Source organism: Falco rusticolus, chromosome 14 (assembly GCF_015220075.1).
Source record: "Falco rusticolus isolate bFalRus1 chromosome 14, bFalRus1.pri, whole genome shotgun sequence".
Classification (NCBI taxonomy): domain Eukaryota; kingdom Metazoa; phylum Chordata; class Aves; order Falconiformes; family Falconidae; genus Falco; species Falco rusticolus.
The window spans coordinates 6,817,989-6,830,615 of NC_051200.1; the positions used below are offsets into that span (position 1 = coordinate 6,817,989).

At 35.6% G+C, this 12,627-nt stretch overlaps 1 protein-coding gene across 1 annotated transcript in view; it reads left to right on the forward strand.

The window, feature by feature from the left end:
* Window positions 1-12,627, forward strand: part of THOC2 (THO complex 2) — a 55,446-nt gene that overhangs the window by 13,050 nt on the left and 29,769 nt on the right. Inside the window, 7 exon segments of the mRNA XM_037407668.1 lie at window positions 381-502; window positions 1,323-1,456; window positions 3,134-3,300; window positions 3,923-4,015; window positions 6,513-6,668; window positions 10,132-10,304; window positions 10,456-10,651. Of these exon segments, the coding sequence (XP_037263565.1) occupies window positions 381-502; window positions 1,323-1,456; window positions 3,134-3,300; window positions 3,923-4,015; window positions 6,513-6,668; window positions 10,132-10,304; window positions 10,456-10,651 (1,041 nt within the window).

Sequence of the window (12,627 nt, forward strand, 5' to 3'; positions counted from 1 at the left end):
TAACCACATGGAATAAGTGTGATTAGTAGGATAATTCAGCATTATTTTCATAATAAGGCTTTTCTCCCAGAATATGGGAGATAATGGGTATAAGCTTTGTAAGTATGCAGTTCTTCGTAATATTACTAGATGCTATGCAACATATACTTTGTAACCAGCAATTAGATTCTAGGACATGTTTCTTCAAGGTGCTCTTGCATATAAAATCTACCACTGTAAAATTCCAATTACAGTTAAATAGCTTCTTGCTTTTGTCCACTTCTATGTTTGAAGCAGAATGCATTTAGTATCATGGTATATCATGATATTTGAATGTTTTTTTTCTATTCAGAATCATGTAGCCTAATTGACAAATTTGCTGTGGTTTTGGTGTTTTTTAGTATCTTGTATCTGACACTGTTCTAAAGGAGCGTTTAGATCCAGAGACCCTGGAGTCATTAGGACTTATCAAGCAGTCTCAACAATTCAATCAGAAATCTGTTAAAATAAAGACAAAACTGTTGTAAGTATTGGGGCAGGGGTTGTTTGGGGAGTGGGTGAGAAGGGGCAATGGTATTTAGTCTGGTAACAATGTTTTCTAATAGTGTGTAATGTTTATTTCAATAAAATACTAGATTTTCTTTGGGAAATATGTTTTGTCACACTTGAACTTGTTGACAAAAGAACCTCGTTAGCTCTCTTGGTTTTCAAACTCGAGAAACAACATCTTTTTTGATGTGACCTATTGCTGTGGTTCTTGCTTGCAGTGATTCCATATCTGCAGATTAAATAATTAATACTTAAATTCACATTTGTCACAAAATTATCAAGTATAAGAAAATTAATTGTTGCTGTTGCATCAGTTAAGCAGAGGCATTTGTTTTCATAAATAAGCAAATGTTATGATAGTTTAGGCAACACAGGATATATTTTTGTGATGTGTGTTTAGTTTTTGTCTCTGCATCCAGTGTTTTAGTCTCAATCTCAAAGAACACCACTAGAAACTAGAATAGGTCTGTAAGCACAGACTTTTACAGGGCGGTTCTCCAGCACAGTGTGCAACATCAAGCTTTACTGTTACGTATAAGCATAATCTTGCTATTAAATGGTCTGCATTTGAAAGAAAAGAAGAGCTGGATTTGTTTGGAGAACACTTGCTACCTTGCAGGTATTCATTGTGCTGCATTCTATACTTTTTGCAATAGCTCAGTTAAATTACAGATTGTTAAAAATCTGTGCAAAATCAGAATTTTATATAAAAAATTTAATACTGATAAAGGCATAAATACGCTTCACTGTACATTTGTGTAATGCATTAGTGTTTAATTTCTGTGTGTTTGCAGTTATAAGCAACAGAAGTTTAACTTGTTACGAGAGGAGAATGAAGGTTATGCGAAACTCATTGCAGAACTGGGGCAAGACTTATCTGGAAATATCACTAGTGATTTAATCCTTGAAAATATCAAATCTTTAATAGGTAAGGAATTTGTGTAAGGAATATGGGCACTGGTTTTCCTACATGGTCTTACGAGTGCAAATGGTGATTTCAGACTATTGCTTGAGATCATCTGTGGATCCAATAATGTGCCATGAGGGTGTGTAGTGCAATTGTAACATGTTGGTATATCACCTTGCATAGAATTATGACACTTGGAAGTTCCTATTCCTGTGCATAATTAATTTGGGGAATGCTGTGTAGTTAATTTAGATACTGAATTTATGGTATTGCTCAAATATGCACACTGTGATTTTGATTCATTTCAGCAGTATTTTTTGAGGGTGTGCTTCTCATCTCTTAGCAGGCAGATTGGAGTGTAACAAAGTAATACTTTTTGCTGTTTTAAAGTACTCAGTTCAATGCATGAATATTCTTTTAGTCTTAAAGAAGTTGAATAAGTGATTCCTTATGAAAAGAAATGAGAAATAGAAAATATTCTTCCTATATCTACTTTGTAATTTGTCCATGTTTGAGTCTTGGGGGGAGTGTCACAATCAAAGTGCAAAGTATGTTAAAAATGGGAAATATCTGTAATTCCCCATGTTTTACACTCCATTTTTGAATGGAATTTTATACAATAGATTGTTTGCACCGGTGCCTGTTTCATATGGTGCCAGTGCAGTAATGGTCAAAAGGCTATGCTGCTATTTTATAAAAGGTAATTTTTTTTCATCTGTTTTTTCACTTGTTTTCACAGAGTTTTGCCTGAGACAGTCAAATCCCTGTAATAATACTACTTGTTTCAGAACAGAGCTAGAGAAGAGGATGTTTTTGCTAGTTATTACAGGAAAAAATACATACAGTTTGACAAACTTTATGACAAAACATTCTTCCATCTTCTGGAATTTTAGGAATTGCAAAGACTTCCTATAAATTGTCAATTCTTTTAACGCACTGACTTGCAGTAGGTCCTGGTGTAGTGGAAATAGCTTTTGGGAAGGAAAGACTGATGCATTTATATACCTGTATAGTGAATGTGCCTGGATAAAATTTCTCATGGCGCAGTGAAGAAAATAGTCTAGGTCTGGATTCTTTTGATATAGGTAAAAGTTCTCTCTCGAGCATGTCTCCGGGGAAAAATGTATATAATAAGATAATACAGGTGAAATTACAACATTGGCTTACCTGATCTATATTTTTGTTCTTGCTCCCCTCAAAATAAACAAACTGTTCTGCCTAATGCTAGCAATAATACTGAATTGACAGGACAGTACGACATGGATTATGGTCTAGCTTAAACCAGAACAGTCTTTGGGTGTAAAATCGTTTATAGCTGTCTGATTTGTGTGACTGCATGAATATGTGTGCCACCAGAAGGGGAGAGGAAGCAGCCCATGCCTTTTGCTGGCAGCGTGGTATTAGTGAGTTTGGGTTTTTACTAATTAAATGTTTGCCTTCAGGTGGTAATTTCTAGTTTTTCTGTAATCTGAATTGAAAATTCTATTTAGTATCTTTGCCTAGTTCAGTATTTGGCACAAGTCAAGGTGATCGATGCTGTATTTACAGATGATCCAGATTACTGTGCTGTACATAAATCCAGGTTCAATTTGAACTGAAAAGAATTAACTTTAAAAACTAATGCATTGTGGTTTAGTAACAGAATGGGGATTAAAAACAGTAATGCTAAGCTTTTCTACTCTGTTGTTCTCTACCTAGGATGTTTTAACCTTGATCCTAACAGAGTTTTGGATATTATCCTAGAAGTCTATGAGTGCAGGCCTGAATATGATGACTTCTTTGTACCACTGATAGAGTCTTACATGTACATGTGTGAACCTCAAACTCTATGCCATATCCTTGGGTTCAAATTCAAATTTTATCAGGTAAAGTATTTCCATTCTTTTGTTCTTGGTGTTTGGTTGTACTCAGTGTTGAACTGCAGCCAGTGATAACAGTTTTTTGCTGTAATTTTTTTTTTTGTACTTAGAAGTAGTTTTAAAGTTGTGAAATTCTAGTATTGAAAGCAGTAATTTCATTATTTGAGTGGAAGTCTCTAATGTATTTTAGAGGAGAACGCTTAGCATTCTCCAAGACAGCTGCAAACAATCTTGATACGTGCCATTTGAACTTGCATAGTTATGTAAGGACTGGAATTAACAGAGATTGTACCTTATAAACAAAAGACTTGTCCCCACTAGTGAAGAGCATGTTTGCAAGGGAGTCATGATATATCGAATAGTCAAGTTTTTTTTAAATGTATGGTTAGGAATTGTATACAAGCAGCGCAAGGTGTGCAGATAGTTGAATGGGTTTTTTTCTGAAAATTCTGGTTGTGTATTGTGGTAAAGTCTAGTGGCTTTGGAGTAGTAGCAGTTAAATGGCATGGTAACAAGGAGAACTGTGGGTTAGTATGTTGCATCTGAACTTTGAGTAGTTTCTTCTCTGTTTCATGACCTTCTGCAGTGGTCTGCTTTTTTCTTAAATTTACAATCTTGTCCTGTTCAGGATCCAAGTGGTGAGACGCCTTCTTCCTTATACAGAGTTGCTGCTGTCCTTTTGCAACATAATCTCATAGATTTGGAGGATCTTTATGTTCATGTAAGTGACAGTCCTACTCTGTCAGGTGCCAAAACTAAGAAAATTTTAAAAAGCCAGGTTTTTTTTACCTTATTCCTAAAGCTGCGGATTTGGGACATCTGTGTCATACCTGTATATATATATGTGTTTAATTTCCGGTGCTTTCTAATGCTACGTACTCAAATAAACACACACTGAAATACGAATGCTGATACACTTTCTTTGAATTATCTGTGTAGCATCCTTCAGATTGCTTACCTTCTGTCTGAATAGGAGGTAGGAGGTAAATGCCTAAGTATGCTTTAAATGCCTGAGTAACCTTGCTTAAGACCTAGACCCTTTGAGTGTTTTGCTTTACAAGATCAAATTTTGCAAAAAGTGGTAGGGCAGTTGGCTCCTAACTTTCTTTGTTTAGTTTAATAGTAGGATTGGGTTTTTTTTTAACTCTTACATGTTCCTGATTAGGCCTCTCATTCCATCTACAATCTGAGCATTTGTTAGGTTGAAAGAGGAAATGAGTTAACATGTTCAGATTTAGTCAGACACTCTTATCCTTTCCAGTCTGACAGTCTTACTGACCAACATAGAAGTTTGACAGATAGTAAACAGAATGTTACAGTTATCAACATAATTTTACATTATACTTGAATTCTTAATTTCATAATACCTATTAAGACTCAGCTATTCCACTGAAATGAAGGAAATGAGCTCTAGTTACAGCTATGGAAACTTTGGAATGTAGTCCTGCCATTAATTTGTGTGGCAGTTAATAGCATTAATCACAATCTGACTTGTCAGTAACTGTCTCTGACTTCGTGTGAGTATTTTGGCTTAAAATGCGTTGGGCGGAGCATGAGTAGGAGTGCATGTCTCGGATAATTAGTGTGGAGGGAAGAATGCGTGATAGTAATGCAAGTTTGTTAGGGAATGTTTGTAAGCTTACAAAACAAATGCTCAGGCTCAGAGTTACAGTGGCCTGTGCAATTCCAGCTCAGACCTGTGTAAGTGTGGGCGTGTTTTCTGACAGCCTCACAGCTAGAATGGTCCCTGCATTCATTTATACTATATGATATATATAATATATGAACATCAACATGTTCACCGTCGTCATGTTGATTCTCGGTCTCATTTTTAATCTACTTCATTCCAGAATCTCTCTACCAGTCTGTCTTTGCATGTTTGGGACTGATTTTTTTCCTTTTTTCAGTTCAGGCTTAATTGCACTTGCTATGGGGGTTTCAAGAAAATAATTAGCATGTAGGTGTTGAGTCGTAACTGGTATATATTGTGTGGTTCCTGTACAATGGCAGCTGTCAGGATTATCATTCATATCAAGAATGTTCTCCCCACCTCTGCCCTCCCGCCCCCTTCCAAGCCTGTAAGAACTGTTTTCTATTTGTGTATGTATACAAACAAAGCCATATGTAATGTTTTGTGTCCTGAAGATATGATTTACCCTTGAAATTCCGCACTAGGTATTTCTTGGTGAATCTTAGTAGGTTACTGTGTTTTCAAAGGAGAATATTGTAGCTCTTTAAACCTTTTACCTTTCCAAGTGGGATTCTTCCCCACGCTTCTGTGAAATTGAGGAATTCTTCTGTCTTTTCTCTGAAGAAGATGACGCAGTCTCTCCTTCTACTGTCAGTTTGGGAGGAGAAGAAACAGTAAAAATCTTCCCTTGTTAAAAACAGTGGAAGAAAGGATTACTGTATCAGAGTTCATGATTCTACAATAAGTTTTGATTACTTATAGTTGAAGTTTGAGCATGGTTTTAGGAATCAAATGGAAGTTTGGCTTTTTAAGAAAAACAGCTGTTCTTCTGTCTCCCAACTTGACCTTTTAATTTTTGTGTATGGTTATGTTCCTTATCCTGATCATTCTTAAGCACAAGACTACGCTGAGGTTTTATCATACTAGGTATCTCTTAATCTAAGATGTTTTTTAAGTAACAGATGTTACACGTGTTTAACCCACATTGCTGATAAATAGGAAATTTGGTAAGCTTTAAACATGGTATTCCTTTAAAATAAAGATGCAGTCAAAATGTGTGTCTTAAGTAGGTGACCTGGTTTTTCTTGGTGATGGAATTTTTTTCCCCCTTTAGATGATCGAGTGAAAGTTTGTGCTTTTGTATATTCACATTTGGTTTAAGGCACTGAATTTTGTAAATGTTATTATCATCAAGTATGTGCATGTTGTCACCATATAGTTATAGCTGAATGATAAATTGGAGAGGGGAAGGGGAGCTTATACAACTAATGGTTGTGAGGAAGTAGAATACTATTGTTTCTTAGGAGTCCTTGATTTCAGAATAGTCTGTTAATAGTATACTTCCTTGTTGGGATGATTGCAGCAAGGAAAAGAACCTTTCAGGGAATAAGTTTATCTGATTAGTAACAAGGAAGGACAAGCTTCTGCTTCAAACTCTAGTGATCAAAAGTAGCAGTAGGTCACTTTAATGTTCAGATGTAATGTGTGTTCTGGTGGGTTGTTTTTTTTTGTTTTTTGTTTTTTTTAGCTGCTTCCTGGGGATAATGCCATCATTGAGGAACACAAGCGAGAGATCGTGGAAGCTAAGCAAATTGTCAGAAAACTTACGATGGTAGTCTTATCATCTGAAAAGACTGAGGAAAAGGAGAAGGAAAAAGAAAAAGAGGAGGAGAAAACTGAGAAGGTGTGTGTCTTGTCAATAGCTTCCTTTCCAATACAATGATTTTAAATTACTTCAAACATAGTAGCTGTTATGGAAACATCTTTATATTTCAAAGACAGGTGTGTACTTCTTGGAAGGCTTGTCTCTGCCCTCTGATGCAGTTACCTTGAATGTGCAAAAATGCATGGTTTGGGCTTTTGGATTTCTCTAGATTTGGTGTGCTTGATTCAGTGGCTAATTAATTTCTTTCCTCCCTTTGTACTGTGTCAACTCCACTAAGTATGTCCCAGCATTCATATACTCTACAATCTTTAATAACTGTGTTTTCTAGGACCTGAGATAGTATATCCTAGTTGATTTCTTAAAAATAAGGGCATTACAAAGAGTTTATTCTTTATTTCTCCCAATTAAGAATTGGGATGTAAAGAATTGCCAGACCTATGAATGCTGTTATAATTATTCTGCATTGTAGAAAAAGGTTTTAACTGAACATATTAAATTGTAACTGCTGTGCTTTCCATTAGACCTGCATCTTATACATGTAAATGTAGACTCTTAAGGTGCTATGATGTCAGATATTGCTTATGATGCCCTAGGTCTAATTTATTTCAGTGTGTCCAAGCTTTACTTTAAAAACAGAATTACTTAATCTCTTAGCAGCCTTTCTGTTGTCATCTTTGAGTGTCTTAAGTAATGCTTAAATGTCTTGCTTAAAGGAAAATAAAATAAAAGCTTGATATTTGCATTTTACAAGTGGTGTACTGGCAAGGGGGGAGCGGTCCATCAGTCTTGGCAGTTTCTGCTGTTAATTTTCTGTATCCTCCTGGATTCATTATATCAATCTGTTTTGTCTACTTACCCCTGTTTGTTCTACCCCACCTTGATTCTGTACATCTCTGACCTTCCTTCCTTCTTTTTTTCATTTTTTTTATCTAGCTTGAAAAATTAATTATGTTTTCTTCCCTCAGGCAGTTGATGTAGGCACTGCTTTCTGGCTCTCAACTGCAGCCGCATCTGCTACTTAAACTCATTCCTTTCACTAGCTTTAAGTTTCTAACCTCCCTGCCACTCATTATTTCAATATTCCTTTTGATTATACCACATTGCTTTGGTCTACCTTATCTGCAGTCAGATGAGGCTGCCTGGTATTATCTGAAGCGTGCATGTTACCACATTCTGATGGAAAACTAAACTCTTGATGGGACATGGGGAGTGTATATATTGCAAGTAGTGTTAGAAGAATTAAGTCTGTTTTTATGGCTAAGCTTTAGAATTAAGAACTAGGGAATTTTAAGCTCTAGCAGAAATGGCAACATTCTTCTGAAGGATTACGATGACAAATAACAAAGTCTGAGCCTGTGTGATGGGAAAATGGAGAGCTGTACTTAACAAGAACAGTTTCTGTGACCGCACACTGTTGCGGTGCGTGCTGTTTCTTGAAACTGTTTCTGTGTTAGCATCTTTGTATGTGATTAGCTGTGCAATTCATAGCAGTTAGCGGAGTAGCTATGTGTGAAAGCCATTCAAGTGCTTTGTATCCTGTATGCCGTTTTAATGTACAATTTTTGATACGGTACCATGGAATAAATGTCTTTCTTATCCATAAGGAAGACGGTGTTAAACAATTATTGATTCTAGCTTTTCTTTGAAATCCACAAAGTGCTTGTTTTGTGTGGTCAAAAATTAGCATTGTCTCATGACTAATATTAATTATTTAGTATTGGCAAGTGCATTATCTACTTCTGCCTTTTTAAGACCCATTTGGCATAACCACATAATAGGGAGATATTTGAGAAGTCACAGAACTCGGCAGTTTGACTAGATTTGTCAGCAGTTAGAGACTGGCTCTTCTCTGCCATGTAAGCTTTCTCTTGCTTACCTAAAGAGACCCAGTCAAGTGGCATGCACGTGTGAGCAGTGACCGCTTTGGACATGAAATAGCATAGTAACACATAAGGCCTAGAAAGACTTTATGAGTAGAAACACGGACTCTAATATAATTAGTAATCACCCAAAAACCCCAGATCACAAAAAAATTGGTATTTGGTATCAAACTTTAACTGCTACCTTCCTATTAGTAACTGGTTTATGATTTTTTGGGGTAATAATATTATTTCTAATTTAAGAAGTCTATTGTATTGACTATGCATTTCAACCTTCCTGCGTATACTGCACAAGCAAAGTTTTTAAACACTTCAGTAAAGGATCAGCATACCCTGTTGTTAAGATAGTATATACTGACACAAAAAGACGACCATTGGCATCAAAGGAACTTGAACTAGTTACATGGTAATACAACATTAAAAACATACATCTGCAAACAGAAATGCACACTAATCTTTCAGAGGCTCATCTTGTTCTGATGTGCAGATACATACTTTTCTCAAAGGAAAGGCTGAAATTTCATTACTACATAAGTTCAACATGAATCTAGAATAGATCTGTGCCTTTTGTTTTCTGAAACTCTTCTGCATGTTGCTGTGTACTAGACTGTTTTCTGTTTTCAAAACAATTAGAAAAATAGTGTTACGAGGAAACTTTAAAAGGGAAAAAAATTATAAAATCTATGCAAACTGTAGAGCCACAGAACCATCTGATTTCTAATTAGTTTTTGTTCTTGGTAGTGTGTCTTGTTTGCATGGTTTAAATAAAACTGGTTTTATGCCTTAAAATGCTTAAATGTTTTGTCTTACTTACAATCTTCCTTCCCTTGGTGTGAACGTAATCTAAGGCTTGTTATATACAGCTAGTTTGCAGTCACTATTCTTTGCTGTTGGTCATATATTAATAGACTTTTATCTTGGGGGTGAGGGTTAATCAATTTGTAACAACAAAATGTATCCATGCCGTGCCCATGCAAAAATGTTTCAAGGCATGATCTTAATCGTAAACTCCTATTTTCTTTTACGTATATATTGCAAAACGGGATGTTTGGAAAACTTCCTTAGACTTGCACTTAAAACTAGGCTCTCCTAGTGCTGATGCAAAACTTAGGATACAGTCAAACTAAGATAGGTAAAGGTTCTGGGTTTATTTTGGTGTTGTGTTTAGTGGAGTTTTTCTTGTTTGTTTTGCAATAGGAATTTGTACTTTTAAATCCAGAGCAACACACAATGGAAAAGATTCTTAAATGCTCGCATTGTTCTTAAAATGTCATGTAAAGTAGTAAGCTGCAATGGATTGTGACTTTTGAAAAGTACATGATCAGATATATGTCAGACAACTTTATAAACTTATATTTTGAACTTTATTTTTAACTTCCTTTGGTCCAGATGTTGGACTCTATGTGGACTGGTTTATTATTGCTTTTGAAGTGTGCTTATTGTCTGAATGCCTAGCTGGATTTTATTTTACGTATTTTTTTCATTACATAGTTGAAATACTAGGTTTTTTCTCTAGCTGTGGATTACAACTGCAAACTGCTTAAGGAGAAATAATAAGACTACTTTATGAATACAATTTTTCATTGCTTGTTATCTTGCAGCCTCCTGATAATCAAAAGCTTGGTTTACTGGAAGCTTTATTAAAAATTGGTGATTGGCAGCATGCACAAAGTATTATGGATCAGATGCCTCCGTTTTATGCTACTTCACACAAGCCTATTGCAGTTGCCCTTTGCCAGCTTGTACACGTGACAATTGAACCTCTATACCGCAGGTAAAGTGAGAAGTAGAATTATGTTGGTACGTAGGGGGAGAACTACTGTTTGTTTATAAGCATGAATTCATCGATAAGCCTAACTGTATTGATACATTTCTAAAATTATCACTTCTGTTTCATGTGAAATGCTGCACATCTTATTTTTCAGAGTTGGTGTACCTAAAGGAGCTAAAGGGTCACCAATTTCTTCTTTGCCAAACAAGAGAGCACCAAAACAAGCAGACAGCTTTGAGGACTTGAGAAAGGAAGCGTTCAGCATGCTTTGTTACCTTGGTCCTCATCTCTCCCATGATCCTATTTTATTTGCAAAAGTGGTGCGCCTTGGAAAAGCATTTATGAAAGAGGTGTGTATGACAGAACAGCTTGTCAAAACTTGAAAAATACCAATTCTCCTGATGTCAAAAATTGCTCAAGTCTTACTAATTGTGTATATATTCAAATACTGAAACATAATACTTTGAGTAATGACAAATTTGGAGAATCTTAATTCTTGATCATTTTTATGATCAATAAACGAACATAACAAACATTTTAATGAGCAACTTACGGCACTTTAGGTTTATAACCAGGAATATTTAGTGGTAACTCATTTCTCATTATGGTCTTCATCTTTTAAAACATTATCTGTGTATGATATTTTTATAGAAAAGGTATGTGTGATATTAAGTGCATGAAAGCTTTTACATTATTAAAGTGACAGTGTAGGCAATGTCTATGTTGTAGATAACCTAATACATGTCCAGTGCTTAAAATAGTACTTTTTATTCCACCTTAGGTTACTTGGGAAGTAAGGGGATGTTGCATCTTTTTAATTAGTGGGTTGCCCCCATGTTCTACCAGTTAAAATGCTGCACTTGAACTTGGGGCTGTGACAAATCTCTGGATGCCCCTAAGGCTGAGTTCAGTGTGGAAATAGAAAGCACCCTATAAAGCATTAAATCATCAACTTCAGAAATAAAATGGCCTCTTGAGATTTGTGGCTCTTTACCATGTATATATTGAAAGATTGGTAGTGTGAACTATCTTAAAAGGCTGCAAGTCACATTTATATTCTGAACTCCCTTGGAATGTACTCAGTAGCTCAGACTGAGGCTAAGGATTTCTTTTGCTGCTTTTCCAGCAATTTGCTATTTGTCTAGCAGCTTTTGTTTTATTTTCAAGTCAAAAATAGGAGTTTAATTTTTTTTTTCTTTAAATACCACCTTAGAGAAACGTTGGAATTAATGGGTTTGGATGTAATTTTTGAATTATTATTATCAAAACCAAACACACACACATACCCCCCAACTTAAAAATCACTGGTTTTGTAACCTAGCTTATTATTTTAAATTAAAACTGAAAGTTGGAGAGGTTGGTTGATTGAAGTGGTAATGGAGGGAAGATTTTCACTTTTATAACCTTTTTTTCTTAAAAGTGTTTTTTTTATTCCAACTACAACAAACATTGGAATGTGCAAAATTTACATGCCACCTGAGGGGAGGAAGCTTTCATGTCCAGCTGCACTTGATGATGCAGAGCTGAGAACACAGATAATTCTTGGGATTGAAGGTCGTTTTGTCTAATTTAACAGATTTTGGCAAGCAAGTTTGCTCTCGATGGGTTCTAAGATGCAATGATAAAGTGGCGGAACCTACGCTAAGTTTGGGTTCCAAGTAGTTGTTGTAGTAAAGTCACAGTAACTTCAAGCTTTTCCATCTTCCCCTACTTCCCTATCTTTGTAGGATATATAATTTCTCAGCATCTTGTCATCCATGTTGATGCAATTTCCCAATAGTTAATACTCTTGTTTTATAGCATGCTTCTGTCTTGTTGGCCTGTGAGATGATTGATACTTGAGTGATATGCTATGTTGCAGTGACAATGTGGTTAGTTTGGAAATTATAATGTCAAGGGAGTAATTAACTTCACTGCTGTCAGCAGACTATTAGGACTACTTTGTAATTAAGTTCAAGTACTGAAGGTCTGTGAGAAAGCCCTTGTTTCTGTGGATATGTACTGTAGAATAGAGATTACTTGGTTATAGGAATATCTTGTGCAGTTTTACAGTAAATATATGAATATGATAGTTTATTGTGTTTCTGAGAAGAATGAGCAACATTTTAGCTATTTGCTCTAGGTTGGAACAATGAAGAAATTCGTCAGTGACAGAGTGGTTAAGGTAACACATAGGGAAAGTTATTTTTAATGCACTATTGCCATCAGCATGTTCTAGTTATGAAACTACATTTAACACACAGTAGAAATACTTATAACTGGAGGTAATTTGACTGTAAGTTAACCTGTACAGTAGTTTAAAAGTTAGATTACTAACACTGCACTG